At 37.2% G+C, this 15,191-nt stretch overlaps 1 protein-coding gene across 4 annotated transcripts in view; it reads left to right on the forward strand.

The window, feature by feature from the left end:
* nrp1a (neuropilin 1a) overlaps positions 1-12,462 on the forward strand; it is a 73,353-nt gene extending 60,891 nt beyond the window's left edge. Inside the window, exons 11-17 of one of the 4 annotated variants that reach the window (XM_051881494.1) lie at positions 3,147-3,257; positions 5,222-5,278; positions 7,544-7,687; positions 7,775-8,052; positions 8,693-8,789; positions 9,242-9,295; positions 10,000-12,462. In XM_051881494.1, the coding sequence (XP_051737454.1) occupies positions 3,147-3,257; positions 5,222-5,278; positions 7,544-7,687; positions 7,775-8,052; positions 8,693-8,789; positions 9,242-9,295; positions 10,000-10,286 (1,028 nt within the window). In that variant the 3' untranslated portion in view covers positions 10,287-12,462. The remainder of the gene's footprint in view (positions 1-3,146; positions 3,258-5,221; positions 5,279-7,543; positions 7,688-7,774; positions 8,053-8,692; positions 8,790-9,241; positions 9,296-9,999) is intronic. The other 3 variants (XM_051881495.1, XM_051881496.1, XM_051881498.1) reach the window with 3 other exon arrangements.
* Positions 12,463-15,191: the final 2,729 nt, after the last annotated feature.

Genomic DNA, 15,191 nt, shown 5'->3' on the forward strand with positions numbered 1-15,191 from the left:
ATGCCTTACGTCCCCATGAGAAACAATTACTGTCCGAATAGGGCTTTAGCTAGTCTTTGCTAATATCTTATACCCTGCTAAGAAACACAGTTTGCTGGTGATTTTGTATAGCTTGCTGCTTTTGGCATGACTAGCTTAACTAACGGCAATTATGGGTAGCTTTATATGTAGCATTTTCCAAATAGCTTCCTCAACAGTGATTCATACACATAATGGACAGACCCTCTGCACTCTAAAGACATACTGTCTAAACCAAGTGAACAAAAGACAAACAAAATTATAGAGTTTTGAAGGTCCTCAAGTGTGTGGTCTTATAGTACAGATGCTATTTCATTAAATTTGGACTTATCAACTCAGGGAGAACAGGATATGGTATGGTTTAGCTTTCTTCATAATTACTTGTCCCATCGATGCAGCATCAAAGGATGTCTCCTACCCAGAAAAGCAGGGGCCTATGACACTCCTAAATAACAGGGCCCCTCACAGCTGGAGATAATCTTTGGTCCACCTGCCTTGAAGGATTACGGAAAGGTCCTTGATGTCTTCCCCTCTGTCTTTCTTTCTGAATTAGCTTAGCTCTGATGGGGGGTGTGTGTGTGTTTTCTGTTGAGGCAGCGTTAAGTGGATTTACATATTGGATTTCTGAGAGACTGTGAGACTTGCTTGTGTAAGCCACAGCATCCCACCGGGAGCTTTAGTCAGATGATAATGCTTGTTTTCACTTTTAATGCCAGCACATGTGCATGCAGTCCAACACTCTGTATATAAATTCACCCAGTGTCTTAGCTAAAACTCTCACACTCAAACAAGTGACCCCACGCATACACATACACACTCCTAACAGCGGGGCGCCAAGTCCTAGCAGGAGTGTGCGATCAACAATGCTGTCCAGAGCCAGCATGATGACCTCTCTGCGACCCCTCGGCTTTAGAGACTCTCTTTAAAATGCCCTCAGTTCACCCGCACAACTTACACTACAGCTCCGTTTCCCCCTCTCCCTCCCTGCTCATTTTTTCCCTATTTCTATCCCGGGAAAGCCCTACAGGCTTATGGGCAGCTCATTACAAGCTGAGAGTAAACACAGGGCTTTAGGCAGATGTAGGCAAAGGCCACATCCAAAGGGGCACAGGCAGCCATAATGAGAGGACACCGCAGTTTCAGGGAGCTGTACAGGCCCAGGGTGGAGCATAACATCCTCAACTCTGCAGCCTAAACCCCAGCAGCCAGAGTCACGCACAGGACTCTATCAAAGGGCTAAAGACTTGGAAAGACTACAAAAGGAGCATAATCATTAAGATGATTTGTGGAGTGACCTACAAAAAATACCATGGTTTTAAATGGTTTTTGGGCATTCAGTAATCACTGATATGCCATGGTTTTTGGGATGAGAGGTGATTCATCACTTGACGCTTTGTGTGACACTTGTGTAAGAGCAGGGCCATACCCACCATTGATGTCCCCAATTTTTCTGCGGTGTATATAATGAAGGTTGTGAAATAAATGTCTAATATTAACTCTACTTTGGTGCTGCACGGATATTGCCCAACGGCACGATAACTGACCTTCTCATCTGAGCTGTCAGTGGTCAAACAACACTCGTCAATGTAAAAATGTTTGACATGACCAATCAAATTAAAGTAGGCGGGCCTTAAGTTCACATAATCTGCTGAATGTTGATCATGAATTCCAGCTAGATCACTTCAGTAAATGGTAATAAAGTGCAAGAAAAGATATAAGTAGCTAAAAATAAGATTTAATATTTGTCAGCTGTTTTACAATAGAAATGATAAATGACCGACAGAAATATTTAGGGATGCAAACTAATAAACTTTTGTTTAATTTCGCTATTTTTATTGAAATATATAGGCTATAATTTACATGATTCATTGTAATTCGTAGCCAGTGATGGGAAAAGTTACTTTTTTAAAAGTAATGCATTACAATATTGCGTTACTCCCTAAAAAAGTAACTAATTGCATTACTACTTTTAATGAAAAGTAATGCGTTACATATACTTTTGTGTTACTTTTTCTCACCTGGCCTGGGCTTGCTTATTTGTTTTTTTAAATAACAACAAAAAAAGTTCTATCTTTGTTAAGGCTGTTTCACACCAAAAGTGAAATGAAATTGATCACAACATTTTTTTCCTCTGTCAGATCAACTTAAATAATTAATGTGGTTCAGATAACATAATATTTTGAGTTTCTATTGATTAAACCAATCGCCTTCATTGTATTAACTTAAATTTTTAATTTCAATGAACTCAAAATTTTACTTACTTAAAGTTAAACCAACAATTCTTTTTTTACAGTGTAGTTATTTGAAAAAGTAATCTAATTACGTAAATCAAGTTACTTGTAATGCGTTACCCTTAACACTGTTTGTAACTGTCACTGTGACGATACAAGGAACATTAATGAAAATGCACTAAATGAATATGCACATTAACTCTCTGACAGTAGATGGCGCTTATGGAACAGTATTGAAATATTTCATTCAAATTTTTGTATTCGCTTTGGTGTTCATCACAGCACCAAATACTTAAAATACTTAATAGGCTATTTATTTTTAAATATTTGTTTACACTTTTTTTTTCCACAACAATACTTCTAAAGCATTTGTTAATCTTAGTTGATGTTAATTTCAGCATTTACTAATGCATTATTAAAATCAAAAGTTGTACCTGTTAATATTAGGCTATTTAATGGAACTGAGCTAGCATGAACAATGGATAGTAACTAATATTAACAAAAAAACAATAACTACTATAAAAAATGTATTGCTCATTGTTAATGTTAGTTAACACATTAACAAACATTAACTAATGGGACCTTATTGTAAAGTGTTACCAATTGGTCATTATAGTTCCAAGAATGCTGATATTTTACCATTATCAGTAGCATTAAACATAGTCTCTTCTGTATTTCCAGATTGTGTTGTGGAACATTCATTGCAACATTTAACCTGATTCTTATGTTTAAGTATCCGAGCTGTGCTTGACAAATAATGTATGCTACTGACATGATTTTAAAGCTTGCCTCCGAACCCCCCTAGCCAACTACATCTTGTGAACTTGGTAATTATGAAACCCTGTATACGGCCCTGTGTAATATCATGAGTACCTTTATCTCTCTTTCTCTCTGTAGTGCCTACAGTGATTCCTACTACGCCCGCTTCCTCCACCACACCGTCAGACGAGTGTGATGATGACCAGGCCAACTGCCATAGCGGAACAGGTGATGACTACGACCAGACAGGTGCTAACACCCGCCTGCAGAGACTGCACCCTTACTTACTGCATCTTGCACCTTTAGCTATGCTAATCACACTATGCTAATCCCACTAGACTAATTGTCCCCCTTGCTTCTGCAAGCATCAGCCTTTTTTGGGAATGGTTCTGCACTAATCACTCCTCACACCTGCGACCCCAATCATCGCTTCCCCCATAATCAAACTTACCATACTACTCCTACTAGAAATTAAGTATTGTGTGCATGGTATGCAAATTTTCTGTGTGCATCTACTATTGAAATAACCTACTACATTTGCCAAATGCACTCCACTTGACCTTCCATTACATTATAAAATCCAGACAGTGATGAATGAATGGCGAGCGATATCAAATGCAATCTCAACTTCTACTTTGTGACTTCATGGACTGCCAAAAGTTAGGATTGTTTTATACAAAATTGGATTAAAAATGCTAATTCGCTGCATTTATTTCTGATATGCTCCATTAGTGTAAATCAAGGTTATTTCACAACAATGTAGCATTCTCAGTTTAAATGGTTCATACTGCTTCACGTATGTTTAAAACAGTCTGCAGTATACAGTATATACTTTGTAGTATGTAGAATTCAACATGTACATACTAAAGGTCATGAATTGAGCATACTGCTTCTTAAAATGCAAAATTTACTGTTCGTTTACTACATACTGCTTTACATAATATTAAAGGGATAGTTCACCCAAAAATGAAAATTCTGTCATCATTTACTCACCCTCAAGTTGTTCCAAACCTGTATAAATGTCTTTGTTCTGTTGAACACAAGGAATATATTTTGAAGAATGTGGGAAACTGAACAGTTTTTGGGTGAACTATCCCTTTAAGGAAACAGCATGCAGTATACAGTGTAGTATGTAGCTTTCATTCATTCCATTCCATAATTAATTCCATAATTAAAACTTGTTGTACCAGTTCCACACAGTATGTAGTATACACTACGATAGTATTCCATTCCAACATAGCAATATGCTGAATTCAGAACCGCATACTAGCATACTACTCATACGCCCTGGGTGTACTTCGTTTTTTTTACGCATACGTTAGCATACGCACACAGTCGAACGCACAGCCTCGGAAAGTATACTTCATTTGACTTGCAGGCGTTCGACACATCCGCAGTTTTGAGCAATCTCTCACCGCGAGTTACAACCCATGTAAACATCTTTGTATTCTTTAGTGCTAGAGTTGTACAAATGAGGGTACTTTCTAACCTCTTCGCACAATCTGTCGTCTGTATAGGCCTCCATCATTGCTGTAGCTTGCATGTGATCCGGTCTGTTCTGTTTATGCAGTTTTTCTTCAACTACGTTGTGAACCGACAGCCCCAGGGCACGGTTGCCACCTTGTGGATAAACTAATTACTGCAAAAAAAATAAATTAATTAAATGCACATGTGCGACCTGAGCGTACAAGTACTCTTCTGATGATGAAATTGCACTGTACGCTGACCCTCACATACACATAAAAAGTGATGTATACTTTGGGCTTTACTATTTCTGCCATAGAACAATAGGGTAAAATTAGTACGAGCAGTAACTAGTATGCGGTTCCGAATTCAGCAATAGTCTGCACTTATCCTCGGTGCCCATGTTTGACTACTAAATTTTCTTCTGCTCTCCAGCTGCTAATACTAACACTAGATTTAAAATTCTGCCTCTAATCTCCTCTGTGTTCACATCAGTGCAGTCTCACAGAGTGTGTGTTGCACAGAATTACACTCCCCTCTGCTAAATGCTAAAAGTAAAGGTTCCACGTGAACAAAAATGTATTTGCATGTCTCATCCGGCAAAGCTCATTTTAAAAATGCTAAGCACACACAAAGAGGGGAATTAGCACAGTCAGATCCGTACCTCCTGATAATACCCAAATAAAACATTACTTCACTGTCTCCTTTTAAATTTTCATCTAATGGCCTTCACTGTGTTCACACTACAGGTGGAACCGCTGCGCCAGAGACGACCACAGAGATGACCACCATTCCAGGTGAGAAAGGTACTTATCTTATAGTACTTTCCTTCTCTGTGCAATTGCTATCTATAATTTCTTTAATTATCCTGGATTTTGCTAATGCAAACTCCCTTAAAGGTGCGGCGTACCATTTTTGCTATGTTAGCATGCTTTCTTATATCCCAGTCCAATTTGCAGAGACCACACTATTAGTAAGCCAATCGTAGCTCACTTCCATGAACAGTGTAAACGACACTATTTAAAATAATTAATTGTGTATGTGGTCTAGCGAATTATACACTGCACCTTTAAAAAAAAATTCTTATCATATGTTTTCTTTGTTCTGTTTGGTTGTTTAGGCTATTTGATTATAAGTGTGTAAACTCTAAGATGAGTATGTAATCTTGTTTCTAAAGTGTTCTTGTGAAAAAATCTATAAAGAGCCCCTTTGATTTGCTCATTCAGCATAATGACTGATTAGCCATTCAAGACTCCTCACTAATGGGCAAATGAGAAATGCCCCTTAACTGACCTTGCCTAATTAGCCAGTATTTGTGTGTGTGTGTGTGTCTGTTTGGCCCTGTCTGAGCCTCATCACAACAGCAAAACAACTGAATAGAATGAAGGTCCTAATAAGCATGTGTCCTTGTGCGTGAGTGTGTGTGTGTGGTCTTGGTTTGGTTAACATTGAGTAGATGTGTGCGCTTTCTATTATTGGATGTGGTTTATTTGCTATGACAAGCATTCAAAACTGGTAGAACGTTCTGGACTGCGGTGAAACGTATCCTTGCACTGTCCTCCACTGCAACAGCCCCAGTCCATTTAAAGATGGAAAAGAAGAAATAACTTTTAATTGGAAACTGGCATTTTTTGTAGCGGCAGTGGCTGTGTGCCTGAGCTGCGGCTTTTAATGGGAAATTCTTTCCTCCGCATTCAGTGAGCAAATACCCTCCGAAACTCGCAGAGAATCCTGCCATTATTAAGGGAGCGGAGCGCTTGGCTTTATTAAACTGTCTAGAAAAGCAGCGCTGAGGCTGTGCAGGCACCGGCAGAGCTGACATCCTAGACGTGCTTCTGTCTCAATTCTCTCTGCCTCTCAGGCTCTCTCTCTCTCTCTTTGGCTCTGTATCTCTCACTCAATCTAACATCGTTAAATCCCTCCCTCGTTTTGTCACGTCAATCTCGATTTCAGAGCTTCATTGTTTCGTATGGTCTGTATTCTCTCTCAAGACTAAGCTATATTTGGTGTATAAATGTGGATTTGGCTTAGGCATAAAAGAAGTTAGAATAGATTTGAAAATGCTTAAATGTTAGGATTTTGTAATTGTAAAATAACTCTCTATTGCCATCAAGTGGACAATAGATATAAAACATGTTGTTGTGGGCCCTTCATGCACTGTAAAAGATTATTTTCATGATTTGTTATCACAACATCCTTTGTCAAATCAACTTCGATAATTAATGTGGTTCAGATAACATAATATTTTGAGTTTCTGTTGATTAAACCAATCACCTTCATTGTATTAACTTACATTTTTAATTTCAATGAACTCAAAATTTTAAGGCAACCAGGTAACTTACTTTTTTTAACTTAAACCAACACATTTTTTTACAGTGTGGAGTCTAATCAACCACACAATGGTGTTAATGATGATGACATTAAAAATGATAATGTTATTATATACACAACCATTCAATACTAATATTATTATATATTTTAAAGAAATTAACACTTTTATTCAGCAAGGATGCATTAAATTGATCAAAAGTGACAGTAAAGTTGTTTATACTGTTACAAAAGATTCTGTTTCAAATAAATGCTGTTCTTTTAAACTTTCTATTCATTAAGGAATCCTGAAAAATAAAAATGTATCACAGTTTCCACAAAAAAAAAAAAATCTGAAGCAGCACAACTGTTTCCAACATTGATAATAATCTGAAATTGTTTTTGAGCAGCAAATCAGCATATTAGAATAATTTCTGAAGGATCATGTGACACTGAAGACTGGAGTAATGATGCAGAAGAGACCTCTTAACCAACCCTAACTGTACATAAAATTTATTTTTGATCATATTTATTCGTGCTGTCAATCGATTAAAAAAAATACTGTTACTTTTGTCTCTATGAAATTGATTTTTTCCCCTCGATTTTAGCCTTTCAGCATTACAGTATAATTGAAAGCTATCATTTTTAAACATTTATTAGGCTTTATATAATATAACAACTTTTAAATTGAAGTGAACTTAAAACAACTTCACATAAACCACATATGTTATTAATCCTTTGCTGTGTGTGTGTTCTGTCTGTAGCGTTCCTGTGGTTTGCCTGTGACTTCGGCTGGGCCAATGATCCTTCATTCTGTGGCTGGATGTCAGAGGACAGTGGTTTCAGGTGGCAGATCCAGTCCAGCGGCACCCCTACTCTAAACACTGGCCCGAACATGGACCACACTGGTAAGAGAAGAAATGTACGCATAGGTCTTACAGCACAGAAAGTGTGAATCTTCAAAACCTCACATCCTGTGTTTCCTTCTGCCGTAGGTGGATCAGGGAACTTCATCTACACACTGGCGACAGGTGCTCAGGAGACAGAAGTGGCTCGGTTAGTGAGTCCGTCAGTGTCGGGGCAGGACTCGGACCTGTGCTTGTCTTTCTGGTACCACATGTTTGGCTCCCACATCGGCACGCTACACATCAAACAGCGCAGGGAGAGCAGCCAGGGCTCAGCTGATGTCCTGCTCTGGACCGTCAGCGGTCATCAAGGCAACCGGTGGAGGGAGGGTCGTGTTCTGATACCCCACTCCAACAAACCCTACCAGGTATTCAAAGGATATATATGTCATCAGGGCTTAACGGGTAGAATTTTATATAAAATACATTTTTCAGTTGTAGTCTTTTACAAGGGCATCTTAAATAATAAACTAACTGCAATGTAGTGTTGTCAAAAATATAGATTTTTCCATACATATCGATACTGAAATATCTGAAACGCTTCCAAAACTAATTTTCCACAGAGCAGATACACGATACCAGCTACGCTTTCTCTCTTTTTCATTTCTACGACAGCGAGTCGACACACGAACGCGCCTCCCCTCACTCACTTGTTTCATTTGCTATTGTTGGTGTTCCAGGGCTTGAATTTTGGAGTGGGATTGAGCGTATTGCACATAATTTTACTTTTTTTGCTCATACCCAAAGTGCGCACACATAAAGCTGCCTCTCAGTACTAAATTGAGTTATTTTTTGCTGCTTATTACAGTCAAATACACACAAAATAATATCAGAATGCTGGTCTTGGCGAGTATTCACGTAAACACAGTCAGTTATGTTTTAAGTGAACGTAAACAGTTGAGAAAGAAAACTCTTTAATGGATCAAAATTGAGGCCAGTGAAAATGCTGAGTGGCTTGTAACTTTAAACAGGTTTAAAATACCATTTTTGTGTTTTTATTTATTTCAGGTGGTAATTGAAAGCGTAGTGGAGAGGAAAAGTTGGGGAGACATTGCCGTGGACGACATCAAAATCTTAGACAATCTGAACATGGCCGACTGCAAGGGTGAGTCAACAAGCCCATTACAGTGCAAACACTTTATTTTACAGTGTCCTTGTTACATGTTATATGTACACTAGTTACTATAGTAATAACTATACATTTTGTATAATTACAGTACATACAACTAACTCTAAACCAAACCCTAACTTTTACAGTGTTTTTTGACTCCTATTGTCAAATGAGGCAAAATAAGTGGCAATGTTAAAAATATACACACTCATAAATAGCAATTTCAACCTGATTTAATAAATATCCAGGTCTAGAAATCACACTTTTAAAATTCCCTCATATATCCAGGTTTTCCAAGATAGTGAAAACTCTGATTCTTAAATAAAAATGGCAATTGAGGTCTTATTTTAAATCATTTAGGCCATTGTGCTGTTGAGAACTGCTGACTTAGATGACAATATTGGACTATATACATTTCCTGACTTTTTAATGTTGCTCATTTGCAGACCCAGATGTCCCAGCAGAGCCAATTCTACCTGAGGACAGCTTCAATGAAATCAGTAAGTGGCTTTTTTACATCTGAGGCACACAATGCTGAATAAATGTTGGATCACTCTCAATATTAGTGACTAAAGAAAGCTTGTTACAGTATGTTGTAAAATACTGTTATTTAACATCACTGAACCAACCTACAGTGTTGGGGAAAGTTACTTTTAAAAGTAATGCATTACAATATTGCGTTACTCCCTAAAAAAGTAACTAATTGCATTACTTAGTTACTTTTTATGAAAAGTAATGCGTTACATTACTTTTTGCGTTGCGTTTGTGAAAGTGAGATGAGTAAATGCATGTTCACATTTAGTCTAGAAGTACAGTAACCTTCATATTACACAGCGCAAACAACACCTCTGCACTTTATTTCTCTCAACATGGGGACAGGAGAGCTGTCAGTCAATAAATGTGAAAAAGTAACTTAGATATTTTGTTGTAAATTGAAAAAGTAATGCGTTACTTTACTAGTTACTTGAAAAAGTAATCTGATTTCGTAACTCAAGTTAATTGTAATGCGTTACCCCCAACACTGCCAACCTATATACATTAATTTATACCACCCAAACTAATTCTTATGGGTTAAATCAGGTAGAAATTGCTCTTTAAGGTAACAATTGCAGGTGACCACTTTTTACAGTGCACATGCAATCCAAAAACACTCTCAATACAGGCTTGTTTTAATATGTCATGGCTTATCTGTTTTTTTTTATAGTTGTGGACATCACAGACTTCCCTGAGATTGTGGAGAACCATGAGATCAGCGGAGCCGGAAACATGCTGAAGACGTTGGACCCCATCCTCATCACCATCATCGCCATGAGCGCGCTGGGAGTCTTCCTCGGCGCCATCTGCGGTGTGGTTCTCTACTGCGCCTGCTCCCACAGCGGCATGTCCGACAGGAACTTATCCGCCCTGGAAAACTATAACTTTGAGCTAGTGGACGGTGTCAAGTTAAAGAAGGACAAGCTCAGCTCACAGAACTCGTACTCAGAAGCGTGAGGCACCAACCAATGAGAGGGAACCTCTCCTCAGGGAGGGCGGGGCTAAAACGGACTGCCAATGCCATCCGGTTGGAGGAGGACAAGGCTCTGTGGTTCAGTGAACCAATGGGAGGACGAGGGACTGAGCCATGCTTTTCTCAGGAGCTGCAGTGAAAGGAACCTACCAGTAGGGGACACTGTGTACAAAACATTGAATACAAGGATTTAAAAGAAACAAAAAACAAATCAAAATGAAAAATAAGAATATGTACAGATGATTGAAATTATTATTTTAATTTTTTATTTTATTGTTTTGTATTATTTTTAGTTGATCATTTTTACAATCGGATGCTGGTGTTGAGACCAATATATAATAATGTTATAAAGTATTTATCTTTTTTTTTTTTTTCTAGGAGGAAAAAAAATCATTTATTTTTATTTTAACAGATTGTTTTGCGCTTTAAGGAGATGTGTAAAAAAATAAAAACCCAAGTGAACCATATATACGACCAAGGGAAGGTAATTACCCCATGGTAGGGCAAAAGATCAGGGGTGGAATATCATCCAGCCCTGTTGCATTCTGGGTATGGTTCAGTCAGTGCCTTTGGTACATCTTTTTTGGCCTCCTCTGTTGTTTTCAACCCTTTAGTTCTCAAAAAAGGCTGTTGGTCGAATCTGCAAAACAAAACCCGGTGAATTCATAGCGCTTTAATGTTGAAATCCTGCATATTGTACATAAGTTTTAATATATTTTAATGCCCTTTTCAAAGAAACAAGTAAAAGGACAAAAAAGAAAGCTGCAGTATCCCTTTTTTCTTGGGTTGTATGTTGTAAATACAATCGTCTGACTGTTTTGTGAAAGTGAAACGTGTGCTTTTTTCCGTCCTGTTTGGTTATTTTGCTACGCTCCCAAAAGATGCAGCCCTTGTTCAGAACAGATGTTCATACAAATCCAGTGCACATTTCATCATGGGCATCCGCAGTGGCTCAGTCGAGTTTGGGTTATTACATCATCATATCAACGTTATAATCACATTCAGAATGTCTGTCTATCCAGCATACCAAAAAAAAAAGAATGCTCATCATTGCCTTGCTTTGATTTGAAGTTTGCAGCCCCAAAATATTTCATCAAAGTGCTTATTTCGCCATCCGTCGAGCTTGAATGCATGTGGTCTTGAATAAAACTCTCTTATCAGGGGGAACTGTCATTTTAAGAGTGGTGCTATTAAAGTTTGATGTCACATCCTGGTTGCGTGATGATGTCATAGTGGAGTTCTGTCATTGGCCTTGTGTCTGTACCAAAGGACTGTTGCCTCAAACTGCAGGGTCCAATCACAACAACCCATTGTCATGTGACATCTCGAGACCTCGGCTACGGTGTCATCTCATTGGTTCTTACGATGCTGGTTTCGTCGCTCATTATCATTCCGTTCTGGACTGGCGGATGGATCTGACTTTAGCAATGACACACACATATAGTTTAACCTATAACAGGGCTTCACTGCTGACAATACTAATGTTTTCTACAGGTTTCTTGGTATGTTCATGTAATGTGTTGTATACTGTGGCAAACACTTCTTTTCCCATTTCTTTCCGATGACCTGAATCCACGTGCTACGTGTGTGTTAACGGTGACTGGCTTCAGTCGGGATTCTGTGAGAAAGCATACTGTAGCATTAACTAAAAAGAAACAATGTTGCACTGATCAATATATTTGATGAAGTTTATGTGTTTATAGCATTCATTTGTACAAAAGACAACGGAAATGAAAAAAGACAGTGTTCATTTTTTTTAATATAGTTTCAGAATATGTAATACGATTCTGAAATGGTCAATTATCGAGATGTTTTCATTATTGAAAAAGGTATACAGATTTCCTATAGTAAAGTTCCCATTTACCTGACCCGATTATCTTTTCGTTTTTGTACTGTCGTTTAAATTTTGTGCTGATTTTCTTTTTTTTTTCTTTTTTTACGAGAAGATGCGGAAGCAAAGAAAAATCTTTTATTTTCAATACTGCCTCTGTAATTTGCTGTTGTAGGAAGGAAAAAAATGAATAAAAACAGCAAGGCCTTAAAATGGATTTCAATGTTTTGTATTTGAACATCTGCATCACAAGAGAAAAAACTGTCTCTGATCAAATCAGATCAACTGACATTCCAAAGATTCAGCTCCAATAAATGTTTCTGAAACTATTTTTCTTTCTTTCACTTTTTAATAATTTTTTTTTAATAAGTTAATAGATTTTAAGCAGAAAGATATGCATGCAAGAAGGCAGAGGGCGCTGTTGAGCAACTTGGCGACAAAAGAAGTGTTAACAAATGTGTGATTGCAAATAGTTTCAATAGAAATTACATGTATTTTGCTTATAGAATAAGTAATTAAGTAATTTCACATGCAATTAAGTGTCCATAAACTATGGAAGCTTGTTTCCGCCATAAGATAAAAAATAAAAAAGGTAATTGCGACTTTTTTCACACAATTATGACTTTTTTCCTCGCAATTGTGTGTTGTACAATTGAGAGGGAAAAAAGACACGTTTTTTCTCAGAATTGCAAGTTTAAATCTCACAATTCTGACTTTATAACTCAGATTTGCATGATATAAACACAATTGCGAGTTATAAAGTCAGAATTGCATAATATGATTCTGACTCTGTGTGATATGATTCTGATTCTGACTTTCTTCTAAATTCTGACTTTATATCGCAATTCTGACTTTATATCACGCAATTCTGACTTTATATCACGCAATTCTGACTTTAAATCACATAATTCTGACTTTATAACTCGCAATTCTGACTTTATATCTCACAATTCTGACTTTATATCACTCAATTCTGACTTTATATCATGCAATTCTGATTTTTTATCTCGCAATTCTGACTTCATATAATGCAATTCTGACTTTAAATTCTTTATTAAAGACTTTATTTCTAAGAATTGTGAGATTTAAAGTCAAAAATAAAGTCAGAATTGTGAGATGCAAACTCACAATTGCGAGGAAAAAGTCAGAATTGTGAGATAAAAAGTCATGACCACTAAAAAGTATGTTCAATATAGTATGAATGTGTGTAGTATGAATGAAATTCGGACATACTGCATTCACCATGTTGTCATTAGCATGTGACCTACCAGCACCAGTTGCGTCGCTTCACTGCCATTCACAAATCCTCTCCCGTGGCCTCATGGGAAACTAAAGTGTCCATAATATGCACACTTCAGAAGTACTTGCCAGAAGTAGTAGGTCATCCGGGTACTTTTTGCCTACTCTATTATGATACTGTGAATTTGGACATACTTCTTTAGTCACATACTGTTTTTTACCTACTGTACAGTACGGAAGTATGCTATTTCAAAAGCAGCCACACGCTTATGACTGTGCATGTGCATTGGCTGGTCTAGCCTGAAAAATGCAGTCATGATTTGAGCGTTTAGAAACAAAATTTATGAGACAGTTGTTGTCAGATTTCATTGGTGATTTCAAATTGTAAGCTTGGTGAACAGCTTTGGAGAATCTGATGTTTCCCCATTCAAAGAAATAGGAGCTGTACTTGCATGACTGAAATAGCTGCCCGAGAGGCGTTTCAAAGATGGCCGCTGAGTGAAATGACTTGCCTTAAAGGGACTTTGACTGGACTCAAACTTTTATAGTTACTGAGATATAGTCTTTGTGATGACAAGGCCAGTCTCTGTTTTTAAAGTCTCAAAACACATTTGAAAACAGGCAGAAAATATGACACTGGTCTCATTTAAAAAGCAAATATATTTCCTTATCTTTCTCTGACTGCGATGCCTGCAGGTGAATGTTTGCTCATGTGCCACTGAGTCCAGCATTAAACAGCAGGAAAGAGTAACACAAGCTTTCTTTCATTACCTTCTACTCCTCAATGTTTGAGTTTATCGATCAAAACAAAACCAATTGCCAGAATATACAACATGAAGAGGGTTGAGCTGAAAATCAATGCAATCTTTCAGTTAAAACAGCTTTAATCAACAAAAAACATATATACTCCACCTCTGTCTCAAAGGACTGCTCGCACATGCTTTGCTTTGAAATCTATTAGTTCTTTGCTCAGGGGCGACAAACCAACAGACACACACAGAAGGATGGGAAATATATGGGTATTATAAGAAATCTCCTCAAATTATATACAGTAGTAGTAGTAAAGGTCTGTGTCTCTTTATTCATTTTTTTATCTGAGAGAAAAATAAACAAAGCCTTACAAATAAGATTTAAAAAAAAAAAAAAAAAAAAAATCTGACACTGAAAGCGCAAGCTCAAATAATCAGTATTTATATATATATAAATCATCAGTATTTATAAAAAAAACAAAAAAAAAACACTAGAAGAACAAATACAGACTTAAAGTGTTCTGTTTTAGAATACTTCCTGAAAAAGATGAACATATACAGCCATAAATCTCACAAATATTAGTATATGCAATATCAGTTTGTGAGAAATGACTTCATCAATCATGTACCTCATGTGTGAATATGTGCTCGATCTTGTTCAGCTCTTCTGGATCTGATGTCATAAACCAGAAGAATGACAGTAACCACGCCCACCAGAGCAGAGAGGACCAATCGGATCACAGCTTCAGTAGAACCACAACAGTGGACAGAGTATGAGGAATAAAAACATCAAACTGAGATCAGGGGGTATTCCAGAAAGCAGGTTATGTGATATACCTGGGTATGTTTAAGAGTAAGTAAGCGGATAACCTCAACTTTCGGTTCCAAAAACAGAGGTAACTTTCAGGGTATGTAAGTAGCCATAGCAACTTGCTCTCTAAACATAACCTGCTCCTAGTTCAGGGTTAGTTTGCTTAAGAGGTATTCAGATGCGTGTTATATAATTAATATAGTTATATTAATATATATATAGCTATATAGTTACAGTTATATATGCAATATAATATTAT

The sequence above is a fragment of the Ctenopharyngodon idella genome, chromosome 23, assembly GCF_019924925.1.
Source record: "Ctenopharyngodon idella isolate HZGC_01 chromosome 23, HZGC01, whole genome shotgun sequence".
Classification (NCBI taxonomy): Eukaryota; Metazoa; Chordata; class Actinopteri; order Cypriniformes; family Xenocyprididae; genus Ctenopharyngodon; species Ctenopharyngodon idella.